The sequence below is a fragment of the Tasmannia lanceolata genome, unplaced genomic scaffold (assembly GCF_043159265.1).
Source record: "Tasmannia lanceolata isolate RefF3 unplaced genomic scaffold, GAP_Taslan_0.1 ptg000024l, whole genome shotgun sequence".
NCBI classification, from domain to species: domain Eukaryota; kingdom Viridiplantae; phylum Streptophyta; class Magnoliopsida; order Canellales; family Winteraceae; genus Tasmannia; species Tasmannia lanceolata.
The window spans coordinates 11563893-11580609 of NW_027518701.1; the positions used below are offsets into that span (position 1 = coordinate 11563893).

A 16717-nucleotide genomic window follows, 5' to 3' on the forward strand; every position below is an offset into this window, starting at 1 on the left:
TATCTGATTGTACGTTGATTAGCTCTAAGTGCTTCATAGGAACTACAAAAATAGGTTTTTTTTTGTCTCGTGGGTTGGAGAACAAATGTTAAAGACCTTTTTGTCCGTGTTAACACTCCATATAAACCTTAGTACTTTTTCTTTTTTTTTTAAAATAATACAGTTATTAAAATATGATGAGAAATTAATTAATTATAAGCATGGTTTTAAATTTTGGTTTCGGCATATATTTCGGACCTAGCCGAAACCGAAATTTCAGCCGAATTCCCGAAATTTCAGTCGCAATTGGGTAAAGCAGCTCAAAATGTTGGTTTTTTGGGCCAGCCGAAATTACCGGTAATTTCGGCTGAAATTTTGTAAAGGAATAAAAAATTAATATTTTATCCAAAATTTCTCCTAAATTACCGAAATTTCAGAAAATTTGGGTCAAAATTTTGTACGTTTCGGCCATTTCGGTGTCGGTATTGACTGAAATCCGAAGTCGAAATTTCAAACCATGATTATAAGTAATCATTTTAGATTTAAAGGTATTTTATAGAATCCAACACTGACCTGAGTCTAGGGGTGGCAATGGTTCGGTTTCGGTTCGGTTTGGTTTTACCAAACCAATTTTGAATCGGTTTGGTTTTACCAAACCAAAACTGAATTTTCGGTTCGGTTCCACCAATTTTGCCGCCCTTTACTCATAATAATTGCAAATATTCGGTTTCGGTTCGGTTTGATACCCAAGCCGAACCAAACCGAAATTTGAATCGGTTTGGTTTAACCAAACCGAAACCGAATTTTCGGTTCGGTTTCGGCTCGGTTCCGGTTCGGCCAATTTTGCCACCCCTACCTGAGTCTCGTTACCATGGCCAATATGGCACCGGAGATCCCCGAGACCAGTCGACGAATGGATATCAACTGGAAATTTTATTTTTTTTAGGATTTTTGTTTTATGGGATTTGCTAGGCAATTTTGCTGAAAGCCATTTCATGGCTGATTTTTGCAAGAGAGAGTAGCCGCCTCAGATATATTAACTGAATAAGACAAAATCTGCTAGAGAGTGAGCCTATGTGGCTGCTCCCTGTTGCAAAAGTCAGCCGCGAAATGGCTTTATGCAAAAAGTTGACTAGTAGGCACACATATACAGAAGATTTTGTACTATGTATGGGCATGAAGTCTGGTATTTTTCATAAAATAATGGGACCCACTTTGTAAGATGATCCAAGTCGTTCATCTGTTGAGTCACAATGTAAATAGTCTACCCTAAAAATCATTTCCATAGATGATCCTAGCCCTCCGATATGTAGAGACATTGCAGAAGCCTCTATCGTTGGGGTTATCCTACGGAGATAATTGATTGGGTACAGCCTACTTGTGGCTTAGAAAATGAATAGGTTAGATCATCCTATGAAGTGGGCCCCACTGTAATTTTTGAAAAACACTCTACTACACACATTATTTCATCACTTTCCTACAACATCTTTTTGAAACAACATAGTATTAAACCAGCATTTACCCCGCCCTTTTTTGCTGCATAATGTTTTACTATATGGTTGCAATGACATTTGTTGTAAAATTTGGATTTCTGTCACTTTAATCTATGTTATTATTAGCAAAAAAGAAATGCATTTAAAAGCCCTTTAAAAATCACTCTACAACAAGAATCAAGGCCCTGTTCGTCTTGGATTTAAACTCTGTTCGTTTGATATTGTGCAAACGATTGTGAGCCCTCAAACTGATTATAGGACTCAAAATTAATGTAATTTTGAGTCCAATAATCAGATTGTGGCTAACAATCGGTTGTCATAATTTCAAATGAACAGGGTAGAGAAACGATTTTTAGTCCAAAACTGATTATTGAATTCAAAATTAAACTCAATTTTGAGTCCAATAATCAGTTTTGAACTCAGAACTAATTCTCAAAATCTGAAACAAACAGGGCCCAAAAGATACCCAGATGATAAAAGGCGTAGCAGATATCCCAGAAGGTCATTCATTCAATAGCTTCTGCGTTCAGCAATTAGCCCCAGGATAGTTCCACTTGAGCAGATTCTTGGTGTTTTACAGATTTAGTTTCAAGAAATCCCGCAAAGAACATCAAGAAGAACCGATCTTTTCAATCCCATGTAGGAAATGGCATCATTAATCCCATGTTTTGATAATGGCTCTCCTTTTTATAAACACTTATATAATTAGCTAATAATATTTATCAGAATTTTAACAACCCACTTACCCAAAGGACGATCCTACCCATTACCCAGCGACTCAACTCGTAAGAGTCTTAATTTTTCGAATCGAATCCCAAGGAATCATTCAAGTCACCAAACGACTCGGATAAGTCTTCAACAGAGGCAAGTCACCCATGCGACTCACCTAAAAAACCCAGTGACTCGACTCGACTCGGGAGTTGACTTGTATGACTTGTAAGAGTTTGACAGTTTGCGAGTCACCCATGCGACTTGCCTCGAAAGTCTAGCGCTTGCCTTGACTCAAGAATTGACTCGTACGACTCGTAAGAATTTGACAGTCTACAAGTCACCCATGCGACTAGCCTCAAAAGCCCAACGCCCCAACTCGACTTGGGAGTTTACTCGTAAGAGCTTCACAACTAATTAGACAAAATCATCGAGTTAGTAACATGTACTTCGGCAATGGCTTATTTGCATACATTTGTGGCAGAATTCAGGCAGATTACCATCCTTCTCCTGGGTTTGTTTGGTTGCACAGTTTATGGGATTTACTAGTGTTTTGGTTGGCCTTCACAGCTCATGTCATCTACCGGTATCTACTAGTGATGTTTGCTCGCATGTTTTGATTCAAACTACAACGAGACTACTTGCCTGGTCTCTCCCTTGTCTGCCCGTGTGGCATGACTTTAAGAACTAACAATTTGTCTATCCTCTCTCTCTATTGGTAAGGACACCCCTGCCGTCCCTTTATTTTGGTAATGAAACTTCACAACACGAAACTCCTTCCGTTGACAACCAAACACTACCACCTCCAAGGTTTTAAATTTCTAAATTTCAGTCGAAATTCGGTAAAAAGTCTTGAAATGTAAGTTTTCTGGGCCAAAATTCTGTAAATCAATAAAAATATATTATTTTATTGAAATTTTAGACGAAATTTCACCAAAATTTTGTACATTTCAGAAGTTTCGGTTTCTGTACTTTTCGGTCTCAACCGATCAGCCGAAATTTAAAACCATGCCTACAACTGCTCTACCATAAGGCTACTTTACTACCATTACACTTACTGACGACTTCAATTATAATTCACCATTACTCTACAAGGCAACTACGTAGTGCCACCAGGTGTTTGATCAAGGAGCAAGTTCAGCTATCCTTGGGACTTGGGAAAGCCCATCTGAAATTATGGTCTTGCTGCCCATTGGTGTAACTGATGGGGACCTACAACAAGAAAATCATATGATACCATGTTGCTGGATCCCATTCCTTGAACCAATGGGAACAGGCGGAAGCAGATCTAGGCCCACACTCAAGCTCGAACCAGTGTCCTTTTTCTGATAAGTAACTCTTATTCATTGAGAGACCTGCAACATAGTAAAATAACTCTGGTTTCACAAAGGAAAACGATGGAGATTGCCCCTTTCAAATGGAGGTTGGAAGGAGGCAATACCCATATGATTGAAAGGCGCATTTGGCTTAAAAAGGCTTTGGATAAACACCTGAATTTCCCTTTCTCTTGATTTACAGGATTCCCCATGAATCAAAATTGCATTTTCCATTTCAGCAAGCACAAAAACTTACAAAGGATCCACGCCAATGGTGGTGGTATCTCTTCGTCTTGGTGCGGCAACAGCTGCCAAAACTAGTCATACTGCTTGTCATTCCTTCCGACTATGGGGATTCATCTCCGGTCTATCCCTGCGTGAAAAAAATCAATTTCATTAGTATAAATCATACTCAGACATCTGTGCTTAGTTTTATATATTCTCTCTAATATTCATATCTTCAGTTGAGGTAATAGAGAAGCAAAGAAACAATCGCATCAGAGCAGGCATACTCCACCCTTCCCCTCGGAAAGTTTTTGAAGCAACAATTGCTTTTCTCCGACTTAAGGAGATTTTGGAAAGAGAGAACAGTCCAAGTTTGTTGTGATCATGGTTTCAAATTTCATTTTAGGAATGCGTTCACCGAAATTTCGGCCGAAATCCGACGAAATCATATTAAAGGCTATTTTATCTTGTACAGAATTTCGACCGAAATTTCGGGATAATATTAAGTCATTATCAAAAATAGAGTTTTTTGGGTGAAATCCCTTAAATTTCGGGATAAACCAAATTTCCGAAATTTCAGCCGAAATAATCGACCATTTCGGATATTACCGATTTCGGTTTCGGTACCCAAAATTTAGGACCGAAATTTAGGATTTCGCTCGAAATTTAAAACCATGGTTGTGATCATGTCATATAGCGAAAATCATAGTTTTTTCTGTTCTTGGCCGAGTAAACATGAATTTATTCCAAGCAATAAAATACGCAACAAATGCAAGCCAACGACACATGCCCAAAGCCTTGACCATCAAATCAATGGGAAGGGCGGGTAGATTCAGTCATTGCAAAAGTAGGCCCACCAAGGCAATAAGAGTATGGAGGAGCTTAGAATTAATTCGTTGCAGTTTCAAGACGGGAGATTTTATCATTCACAATCAAACATGTGATGGATTGGGATTTACATAATCTTAACTCCAACACAACTGGGATTTGAAATGCAGAGAAACAAAATCACTGCCATAGGTAAACATTAGGTTATATGTAGGCGAATAAATGCCTGGATGGTTGTATTTACACTCTTTGACACAAATCACTAGTTCCATGCTTACTTAGCCAAAGGAATCTAAATTGAAAACATGCATATCTGGTTTTTAGAGAATACAAGTTGTGCAACTATTGAGCTTTCTTCGTCGGTGCTTGCTTCAAACTGTATAAAGCTTTCTTTAATCGACACTAATTTTGTGCCTTAATCCATTAATCCCTTCACTGTATCCCCACAACCATTTTCCCAGCAAGGCTTTGTTTCTCATTCCAATTTTTCCAGTTCTTAGTCAACCATACTTCAATTTACAAACATTTTTCCATCTCATTAGGTGTCAGTCCTTTTATTGGACTTGCCTCCTTCCCAGAGGAAATCCCTTTGCAATTTCTATACCAGATTTGCCACATTTGCCGGCACTTTATAAAGCAACATAAAGTAACCGGAAGGTTTGCGAGGGACGCCTGATCATGCCACCAAAGAAGAGGTATTTCTTCATCCAAGAAGCAAGTTTTTTCTTGATTCTCTCCACTACGCGGTCCCACAACAAAGCTTTAGGCACTCCATATCACAATGGTAGTCAGAAGCATGGTTCCAAATTTCGGTTTCGGAATGCGTTTCGGTCCTTACCGAAAATGAAATTTCAGCTGAAACCCGATGAACTCAAATAAAAGAATATTTGATCTAGTACAGAATTTCGGCCAAAATTTCAGGAAAATATTAAATAATTAACAAAAATCAAGATTTTTGGGTGAAATGTTCGAAATTTCATAAACGAACAAAATTTCAAAATGTCAGTCGAAATATTGTACCGTCTCGGGTATACCCGATTTCAGTTTCGGTCTCGACTGAAACCCGAAATTTTGGATTTCGGATTTCGGTCTAAATTTAAAACCATGGTCGGAAGTAGGTTATGGGGATGTCTCATCTTTCCATACAACACATCTTTCCACCCCATTACATAATAAATCTTTTCATACTACACATCAATGGGTTGACCTAATTTATTTGACTACATAAATTAAGCCCCTCCAACAACAAATCAATAAGCTCATTCAGTAAGTTTGCTTCTCCCATACTTTTCATAGGTGAAAATAATTGTACTGAAGTCTCCCCCCACACAATAACCAACTGTTGTTGACTAACAGCATTTCAAACTGCCCACAATCTACTCCAATATCTAGAATTGGTGGGCCAATAATTTCTACCATGACAGTAATTAGCAGCAAAAGAACCCACAACTCTAGCGCATGCTTATTGAGAGAAGGCCAATTTCAATGCCCCCAAAAAAGAAATGGAGTAAAAAAATACACATGCAAAATTATATAAATCAAAAATTTGAGTACCAGTCCCTAAAAAAAGTCGTAACAACAAGAGTAAAGAAATTGTCAAGTTAATATGCCAAAACACCCAGAAAATAAATGGTATAATAGACAGGTACGGATGAATGATCGATACATGCGCATGCATACGTGAATCTTTAGTATATGCCAGAGATATAGCAGTAAGTTTACACAGGAACATGAATTGCATTCTCTAGGGCACAAACTAAAATGTAAATCACAAAGCAAATCACAAGAGAAAAATGAACTTAATAGAAGGAAAGGAAAACATACTTGGGTATCTCTGTAAGGAACCATTGCCGTTTATAGATATTGGAACACGCCTTTTATCTTGACCTAATGAAAGAATTTCTTGCATCCTTTCAGGCCAATCTGAGTTCAATCTCCTGGCAAAATCCTCCACCTCTCTGCATTCACCCAATATCACACTAAGCATGAGTCAGGTTACTGCATTCCATTTTGCATAAAAAAAATCATTTGAGAGAGAAAAAAATTCAAAAAATGACAAACAAAATCATGACAGTCAATTAGTACTTTTATTTTCTATTTTTACTATTTAATGATTTACTAATAAAATGAGAAAAAAAAAGTAAAGCTTATACTAAGAGCAGTGATTGTCAAATACATAATCAATACCTGAATACACGTAGCTATATGCTAAACAATTCAAGTTGACAAAGTGGTTTGTCAGAACAACTGATTTGTCTTGAGTGCTTCTATGCTCTTGCAGAGATTTAAATTGCAAAATTGCCTTTTGAATGTTTGGAGGGAGACAAGACTAGATAATAAGAACACAAAGAAACCATACAGCAACTGCACCAAATATTCTAGAAAGGAGTTCAAATAAACCTTACAACTTGTTAGTACCCTTTTTCTTTTATAGAAGTTGCTTCCGGTGATAGATGGATTTAAGTCATGGTATGGTAGATGAGACGCAAGGTTATAAATTTCGGCTTCAATTTCGGTCGGAATGAAAACGTAAACGTTTCGATTTCGGTTGGAAATTTGGGTGGAAATCTTGTAAAATTACATAAAAGTATGGAAATATATGCAAATGGTGAAATTTTAAGATGGAACTTTAGGAAATGCTAGAAGAAGCACAGGTACATCCTTAGAAACCATTACAAAAGCAAAAAAGCCCACCATAATGGCTTAATGAGATTGAACCCGTAGTCACATGTGTTGTCACGCATGTTTGGAACAATAAAATGCATTTTAAACTAGAAGTCGGTGCTCAAAATCCAAAACGAAAACAGGGTGTAAGGCTTCACGGTTTCATAATCCAACTCCAGTCCAGTATTTCAAATTCTAATTTATATGTTTTTTTAATGGTAAATGGATCAAATTTCATTAAAGAAGACCGAGATAGTCCAATACAAGGAAAAAGAGCATGAATATACAACAAGACAACTAAAAGAAACAGCAAGACAACATTATGGGGGAAGAAAGTCAAAAATCTCAGGATCCTCATTCTGAGCCCTAGCCCTAGCCATCCTATCCGCATCCCCATAAGCCGATCTCCTGACATGGCGAAAAGAGATACTCGAAAAGCCAACAATATTATTTACCTCATTGAAAAAGGCTGCAAATCTCCATGGGGGAAGATGAGCTCCAGATAACCACCGAATGACGTTTAAGGAGTCCCCTTTGACCACTACTTTATTAAGATCCTCACCCACAAGGAGCTTAATCCCTTTATATACAGCGCGCACCTCCGCCTCATTAGAATCGGCGATACCAATAGGGCCTGAAAAGCCCATCTCACCACTCCTGCAGCATCCCTAAGAAACCCCCAATACCTGCCGGACTCGGATGTCAGAGGCTAGATCCGTCGAAATTGAGCTTTAAGGCGCCACCATAGTTTTAAATTTCGGCCTAAACGAAATGAAATGGCAGAAACATTTTGGTTTCGGCCACGGCCGAAATGAAATTTACATGAAGTTATTTCTTTACAAGATTTCAGCGAAATTTTCGGTTGAAATTTCGTGTTTTTAGCCTTTTTTACAAAATTTCCTATGAAATTTTAAAAAAGTCGGCAAAAATTTATGAAATTTCCACCGAAATAACCAATATTTCTACCGAAATCGTCAGAATTTACACCGAAATTTTAGACATTTTAGTTGAAATTAAAAAAACAAAATCATTATATATTTTTTACATGATTTCGGTTGAAATTTAGGCCAAAACCAAAATATTTCGGTTTCGGTGGTGGCTGAAACCGACACCGAAACCGAAATTTAAAACGGATATATCGGACGATACACTATGCTAAAATAGAGACAATCGGAGTGCTCCTTTCTATGCTAAACCAAACCTCTCGCCATCCCTGCCAAAGATGGTAGGCAGAAACAAACTAAAAGCTAGGAAGAGACAGCCCAAAAGATAGTCAGAGCTAACACCTTAGAACATAAGTAAGAAGCACTCTTAGTTCTTCCCCTAAAGATCCTGCCATTTCTCTCTTTCCACACCACCCATATAACCGCGAGGAAGGAAATATTCCACAAGATCTTGCCTTTTCTACGCCAAGGAACCAATTGCCAGCTTTCCAAAACTGTGGAGATCCTTAGGGAAAACCCAAGAAATACCGAATCTTTTCAAGAGACTGCTCCAAATCTCCCGAACCATCTTGCAATGGATGAATATATGATTCACAGATTCCCCATCTTGGATACACAAAGCACAATGATCAACAAACCCCATCTTTCGCTTCCCTAGAAAGTCTACTGTTTGGATGTGATCTCGAATGGCCACCCACCCAAACAATGTACCACGAGGAGGAGCATGCATCGACCACACCCTAGCAATATTAGGAACCACAGAAGCTACAAGATGGGAATATAAAGATTTAGCGGAGAACACCCTCAACGAATTCTAGATCCATACCCTTATATCAGAGCCATCACGCTCTAGATCAAACCTCTCCAATAATTCAAAAAGCCTGGCTACCGCTTGAAGTTCTCTATCGAAGAAATTACATCCGAAGGTCGGGATCCACACCACCCTATCCTCTCTCCTCTCAAAGCAATCTTTGACCATTGCCAACTTAGAAGAGGAAACCACATACAAATCCAGGAAGAGATCTTTCAAAGGAATGTCCGAACACCACTTATCATGCCAAAACCTCACACGGTCACCCACATGGGCGCCAAATCTAGTACCCTCACGAAACAAAGGCGAAAACACTAAGATATCTCTAAACACAGACCGGCCAGGCTTACGGAAGCGATCATCTGACTCCCAGTGACCAGCTAGAGACCCATATTTGCTATCAATAATTTTGGCCCAAAGCAACGACATTTCTTCTCCAAACCTCCACAGCCATTTACCCAAAAGCGACTGGTTGACCATTTTAATCTTTCTGATCCCTAGCCCCCCAGCCATGCACGGTTTGCAAACTTCTTCCCATCTCACTAACGGAGCCTCTCTTATTTTCAGGGCCTCCCCATAAGAATCTTCTTTGGATATGTTCGATTCTCAAAGCTACACTAGTAGGGCATTTAAATAGAGACAACCGATATATTGGTATATTCGCCAAAACCGCTTTTATTAGAGTTAATCACCCCCCCCCCCCCCCCCCCCCCCCCCCCCGTCGAAACCAAGTTTCTCTTCCACATATCTAGCCTTCTTTCGACTCTCGACTATAGGATCCCAACTTATCTTTTTTGGGCACCTGACCCAAAGGCAAACCAAGATAGGAAGAGGGAAGAGAGTCCACCTTGCACCCCATAATGCCAGCAACCCCTTGAACCAAAACATTCTCTAAGTGAATGCAAAAAAGATTGGATTTGTGGAAGTTAGACCTTTGCCCGATTACGATCATAACATCTGATAATATATTTTAGGTTCATAACCGTCATCACATCCGACGAACTGAACAAAAGAGTATCATTTGCGAATCGTGAGTGATCTCAGATTGATTTACCCAATTTTGAATCCCACAATCAAGCCACAATCTCTACTTGTATCCATCAACCTACTTAGGGTTTCAGCGACTATAACAAACAAAAAAGGAGAAAGAGGGCCCCCTTGTCTAAGATCGCGAGAGGATTAGAAGAAACCTTTGCGGGAGCCATTGTTAAGAATCGAAAACCAAGCCTACGATACACACCTCATCACTCAACCTCGCCACTTAGCCCCAAAGCCCATTCTAATCATCAAGTACTCCAAGCAGTCCCATTCTACCCTGTCATAGGCTTTCTCCATGTCAAGCTTACACACAATACCCTTTTCACCGACCTTAGAATAGTAATCCACCGCCTCATTAGCAATGAGGGAGTAATCCAGCATTTGATAGCACCTTTGCTAAAATTTTATACCAACAACCAACCAAGCTTATAAGACGAAAATCGCCAATGGAAGAAGCCCCCTTGAACTTAGGAATGACAGCAATAAAAGTAGCTCCCGTGCCCCTAATTAGCTCCAAACCATCATGAAATGCTGAAAAGATAGTTAAGATATTATCTTTCACAAACTCCCAACACTCCTAGAAGAAAGCTAAACAAAAACTGTCAGGACCCGGGGATTTATCTCACCCAAGAGAAACAGCCCCCTTTCTATTTCTTCTTCAGAAAACTGTTTTTCCAAGAAATTAACATCTCCCTCTTCCAATGCACTAAAGTCTACCCCCTGGGAACCGAACGAGGATGGATATAAGAAGAATACAACCTCTTATAGAAAGTTTGTATCTCGTTCTTAATGGTCTCCTTCACGCTGTTTCTCACCCCATTGACACCAAAGATTCTATCCAATTTCCTCTCCCTCTAGCACTGGCTATGCCATGAAAATAAGCCGTGTTTTTATCACCCTCCTTCAACCATTTTACCCTCGACTTCTGTCTCCAAGAGATCTCTTCATGTAATAACAAACTATTGTCAGAGTTAGTGCCCTAAAAGCCAGTACATTTCATATATCTTGTCACACTAATATTAATAAAGGTTATATTCCATGACATCTATTAGGTATTATCAGATACAATATATGTGATGAGCTCGTTATCTAACGCATATTCGTCCTTAGGTAGCAAAGTAGGAATACCATGCTTAAGGATTCATAGAGCCTAGGGAGCAGAAAAATATAGTATTCTGGTTCTTTGCAGACCTAAAAGGTTCCTAGTTTGGGTCGAGATTGGACATCTCCTCCTGTACACAACCAGCACCAGTCTTGCCTACATGAACGTGCCGTGGAGTGGCTTATCTCAGTCACTTGGGTAGTGGACCCTAGGCAAGAAGAGTAGGTGTGATGATGGGATCGCGCACTAAATAGGATCACACTACAATAGCCTGTGGACAGGAGTTAGGCTATTTTACCAGACAAGACCCTTTACATGTCCTTAGACCTGAGGGGTCATATTGGTCTGTGGGCCCGGCCTACATTCTTGGTCTATCTAACAGTGGTCCTTCAATGGGTCACCAGAGGGTAGTACTGGAGTCTTGGACAAACCCTTAAGGTAATAGGGATACCCAACATGGAATTCTCCACCCTAATTTTGAGAATATCATCTATAGTTTCGGTCAGAGCAGTAGGCGCCTATAAAGTAGCTTGGCCAAGCAGATTTGATAAATGGTTTAACAAATATTTTATTAAAATACTTGTATGTTTTTTAAATGATTTTGCAAATGCATTTGCGGGCCATAATTGCTTGACTGGAAGGTATACCACGGGTGGGACCAGGGGGTAGTAGCTGTCCACCCCCTGTAGGACCCCACTCAGTAGATGTGGAATGAAGAAAGGACTTGCATATATTAGATGTAATTAGGGGTATGATGATTTGACGATCATCTTCAGGATTATGTCTCAATGGAGGCTACTGATTCAGTGCGATTGTAGTTGTTAACTACAAAGCAAGATCGCAGTGGGGCCCATCATTGGGTTCTGCAGGATCGACCGTCTAATCCCACTCACAACTCGAATGACCCATTTATATCCTTTGGATAAGGGTCCGCATTTACTAGATTGCACGAACAGACTAGTTCGTTACATTTGATGCAGGGGAAAGATTTGCATAGCTCTTTTGGTGTATACACACCATAGGAAGCATTTGGAATCCCTAATTAGTTAATTGATAAGCAAGGGGTATTTTGGGAATTAGGAAAAATATGGATGGAGTTTTTATCCCATTGGATGGGAGGAGTTTAATTTATTTAATTGGAGAATTAAATGTCAAGCTTTTATTTTAACTACAAAATTAAAGAAAACATTTTGGATTTCAATTGGGGAGGGCCCCACATGCAAAAAGCATTCCCCTTAAAAGGGATGGAAGTTTTCTACTTTGCTATATATATTTAAATATAATTCAAATCTTATTTCCTACCTTAAGGGGGGAGAAAATAGGAAAAGTAAAGATTGAGAGATTGTTGGAGAGAAAGGAGGAGATTTTGTAGGAGAATTTTTAGCAAATCAAATAAACTAATATATTTCAAAATAGAAAAACGTCCACTCCATTGTTAGTTGCACGCCCAACTTGATTTTTATATAAAGTTGTTCCTTATTTTCAAAAGTAAAATAAGACTAGCTTCCTAGTTTTAAGGAAAACTTTAGGAACTTAAAAAATAGAAACACAACTGTATATATAACCAAGGGTGAACGTTTTTGGAGCAGCAAGTGGGCTGGAAAACATGCCCAATTATTCTTTGAAAAATCACCGAAAATTCTCCTTTTTCTCCTCTCTTGTTTTCTCTCTTCTACTACTTCTAGTTTCTTAAAAAACCATTAAAGCTCCATCGTGGAAATTCAAATTTCCCATCCAAGAATACTGATATGATCATTACAAATATTAGAATAAAAGTTATTCTAATTGCCTTCGCGCAATTTGAAGGAATCCATCGGTTCAACTTGCGGGTTCACGGCGATCGGATCGTTCGTAGCCATTTGCAGAGTAGATCAAGCATAGGCTGTTATTATGGACAGCCACAAAGGTATTTTAATTACTCTATGTAAGTCACAATCAGACCATCTAGACCTTGAGATCCTGGGTTAACGGGCAAAATTGACGAAATTTTTTTGTTCTATGTGATTTCTAGTTCCGCTGCGCATAGCGATTTTGCCTTGGGGTTACAATCCTTCCAACAACTATTACATTCTTCCTTTAGCATAGTGATTTCTAGTTCCGCTGCGCATAGCGATTTTACCTAGCTCCACATCCTCCGACCTCTCATTACTATCTTCCTCCCTTTCTTTTAGATCCTTAATTCTATTGATTAACTAGAACTTCCTTTTAGAAGCCTTCTTAGACTGCTCTACATCCCATTCTTTAAGTTTCTTTTTTACATATCGCAGTTTCGTTCCAATCACCAAATCTGGCGGCCCATCTGCTATACATTCTGACCACCAACCCCCCAACTTCTCTACCATTTTTGGCTCTTCAAGCCAAGCAATATTAAACCTAAATGGCGAAGGTCTTCAAGACTCTATCATGGGATCAAGAAGAAGCGGAAAATGGTCAGAAACCGTGTGATCAATCGCAAGCTGACGATCTGGGAATTTTTCCAACCAACGGGGGCAAAAAAGAAATCTATCAATCCGACTCCTACTGATACCTCTTTCCCAAGTATATTGAGCCCCCACCAAAGGAAGATCAATCAACTCCCTTTCAGCAATGAACTCAGTAAAGGCCACCATATTCTGGTTAGATCTACTACACCCAAGCCTTTCCTCAATCCAACGGATTTCATTAAAGTCCCCTCCTAGGCACCACGGGTTGCTCCATCTATTACCCACCTCTCCCAATTCCTCCCATAACTTCTCCTTTTTCTCCCTTATTACTGGACCATAAATCCCAGAAAAAGTCCATAGAGAATTATCATTCGATTCTTCAGCACCACTAATAATGAAAATTCGCCTCCCCACGATTCTACTCCCTCGTATTTATTACCATCCCAAGAAACCAAAATGCCACCTGATGTTCCCACTGCATCCAAGGTTGAAAAATCCCAGTGTGACTGAAGCCCAGCTGCTTTTAAGACTGATCTATTCATCGAAGAAAGCTTTGTTTCTTAAATACAAACAACCTCAGGTTTTAGTTTTCTTACGACCTCCTTAACGTGGGCTTTCTTTCCCAGCGAGCCCAACCCATTCACATTCCACGGGTATCGAAGTTTTCTCCTCCCCTTCCCTTTGGAAATGCTTGGAGTCCCAGGCGCTTGATCTGTCTGACCATACTTAATTCTATGAACCGCACCATCATAATTACCTCCAGACTTTAACCATGCTAATTCTATGAGCGTTTTCCTTGTTACTTCCAGACTTGAAGGATCCACTTGACCTCTCAACTGAAAATCCCTAACCTCTGCTTTCCTGAAGGCTTCTCTCAAGCTTTCTTCAGAACCTCTGAATGCCAACCCCATGACTCTTCTAGCAGAAACCTCATGGTTCACAAAAATATCGATAATATCCTCATCCGGAGGCTGCCAATCCAAGGGAACCCCTTCCGTCTCTCCCTGACCCTCCAAAGATAAGAACTGTGGATCCGAACTGATACCCAAGCTACAAGGGCTCATCGTTATAAGGGTACGGACCGAACAAATAGCAAAGGGTGCCGGAAAAAGAGGTGGAAATCTCGGAACTTGTCCTGGGACCTGCAAAAAGCTAGAGCATAGTTGACAGATATCTGAGAATCCAATAATTGAAAGCTGCGTACCTTCAAAACACGGCGACTATCCATAGATTAAGGAAGAAGAAATCCCAACTGAGAATCCAGGAGCGATTGGGCTTCCAAAGAGGATCAAGCGATTCTTACTTCATCCCTGATATGGGCAATGGCTTCAACAGGAGCTTTCTCCGAAACTTCATATTCTTTCCATGTTCCTGAATTTAATTCGAAAAGCACATGAGCAATGCGGGCCATCTTCAAAGTATGAGGCACATAACGTGAGTACAAGGCCCAACTATGGATCGAGGCCTGCATAGCCAGACTCTGCCATCTGGCCACTACCCCATACCATTTTTTCCTTCGAAATTTCTGCCAGCGTCAGATCTGCTAAGGATCGCCACCTTTGTATTTCTGCTGCTGCGAAAGTCAATCCTCGCTTGACAGGAGTAAACATACCAAGCTGAAGTTGACTACAGCTGTCTCCCATAGTCATGAAGCCCAAAATTTGATTTTCAAAATTAGCAGCCACGCGCTCCATCATTTTCTTGAATAAATCACTGCTACCTTTTTCCAAATCAACAGCTGGCACCCCCTGATTGGAACTATCTGTCACATATTCATTTCCAATAGGAGACTCCGAGGCCACGCACGATAGCAAGTCTAACTCCAATTCCTGTGCGCTGATTTGGCTATCGTTCACCGGGGGGTTTGATGTCTTCTCCAGTGAGCTGCCATGGACGAAACCAAATTCTCCATTCCACCAGGCTTTGGTTCCTGGTAAAAAAGCTTCATCTTCACCCCTTAAGAGACCCCTTCCCCTTCCCCTTCACCTTCCCCTATCAATTCGGGGTGTTTCACTTTTTTTTGCCTTAATCCAGAAGCATAACTCTTCTACAAACACCGGAATGTCTAGAAACTCCGGCGCTTCTTCCGATGATTGGATTAAAACCAAAACTCGATCATAGCCCCTTCCTGCTTGGCACGATGCAGCTGTGGTTACTACTCTCCCTAGTCTTCCTCCGATGAGCCAAAAGTTTCTATCGCACCATGCGTGAGGTGGAATTCCACTTAGTTCCCACCACGATGCTGCAGACTGATTTGGGAACTTAGCAAACCAGAATTGTAAATCCTCAAATGGGGAACCTCTTTCTTCCAACCAAATCTTCTTCAATATTTCGGAGTTCTCTTCTTCAGGGGGCACTGTCATTATTTCTTGGTGGTTTAGCTTATAAATAGGGATTCTCCCTGTTGTTTCTCCTTTCTCCTTCAACCAGGCTTCGATTCTCGGTAGATCCATCCAGTTACCCATTGATATCTTTCCCCAAATCCCACTTCTAGTGTCTGGGATTGACCACAGGGCAACTACCTCCACCCACAGAATCTTAGCATGATGCGTATCCGAGTCATTCTCTCTGCCTATCTCCTCTATATTATTAGCGCCCACTATGCCCTTTCCTTCACTTCTGATCCTCCATTGTTTATCCACTGGTTTGTCTTTTTGAGGTTTATTCCGGAAGCTTTTGATTTTTTGGTCCTTGATTGACCAAATTTTCTTTCATCTCAAACACCAAGCTCTCTTCCTGATGTTAATAAACCTGCATTTGCCGCATCTCCAATCCCCTAGGTTTTGTTCCTGCCTTGTGTTCGATGCCTTTTCTATTCTCTTTTCATTTCTGGACTTCACCATTTCCCATTCTTCATCCACACTAACTATATTCCTTTCATTTGGTCGAGATTGGTGTGACTGTGAAACTCCGAACTTTTCCACCCACCTTTGATTTCGACCAAACCTCCCATGCCATTGCAAGTTTCGATCATCCATCTTCCCTCAAGAAAGGGGGATTGATTTATTCCACTAGGTAGAAAATGAAAATGCAAAGTTTGGATAGTAATAAAAAGATCAGGTTTTGTGGAGTAGATGAAATATGAGTAGCGCTCACAGATAAGCACTACTTGGCGGCCAAAGAAAGAGAAACCACAGGCTATCTTGATAGGGAAATATAACTCAAAAACTTACTCATTGAAGATTG

At 40.0% G+C, this 16717-nt stretch overlaps 1 protein-coding gene across 8 annotated transcripts in view; it reads right to left on the reverse strand.

Annotated features, from left to right (window-relative positions):
- Positions 1-3059: 3059 nt before the first annotated feature.
- Positions 3060-16717, reverse strand: part of LOC143857322 (SKP1-like protein 21) — a 38619-nt gene continuing 24961 nt past the window's right edge. For 5 of the 8 annotated variants that reach the window (XM_077367744.1, XM_077367743.1, XM_077367741.1 and 2 more), the window contains 2 exons: positions 6374-6507; positions 3060-3869 (listed from right to left, as the gene is read on the reverse strand). In XM_077367744.1, coding sequence (XP_077223859.1) covers positions 3853-3869; positions 6374-6507 — 151 coding nt within the window. In that variant the 3' untranslated portion in view covers positions 3060-3852. The remainder of the gene's footprint in view (positions 3870-6373; positions 6508-16717) is intronic. The other 3 variants (XR_013238618.1, XR_013238615.1, XR_013238616.1) reach the window with 3 other exon arrangements.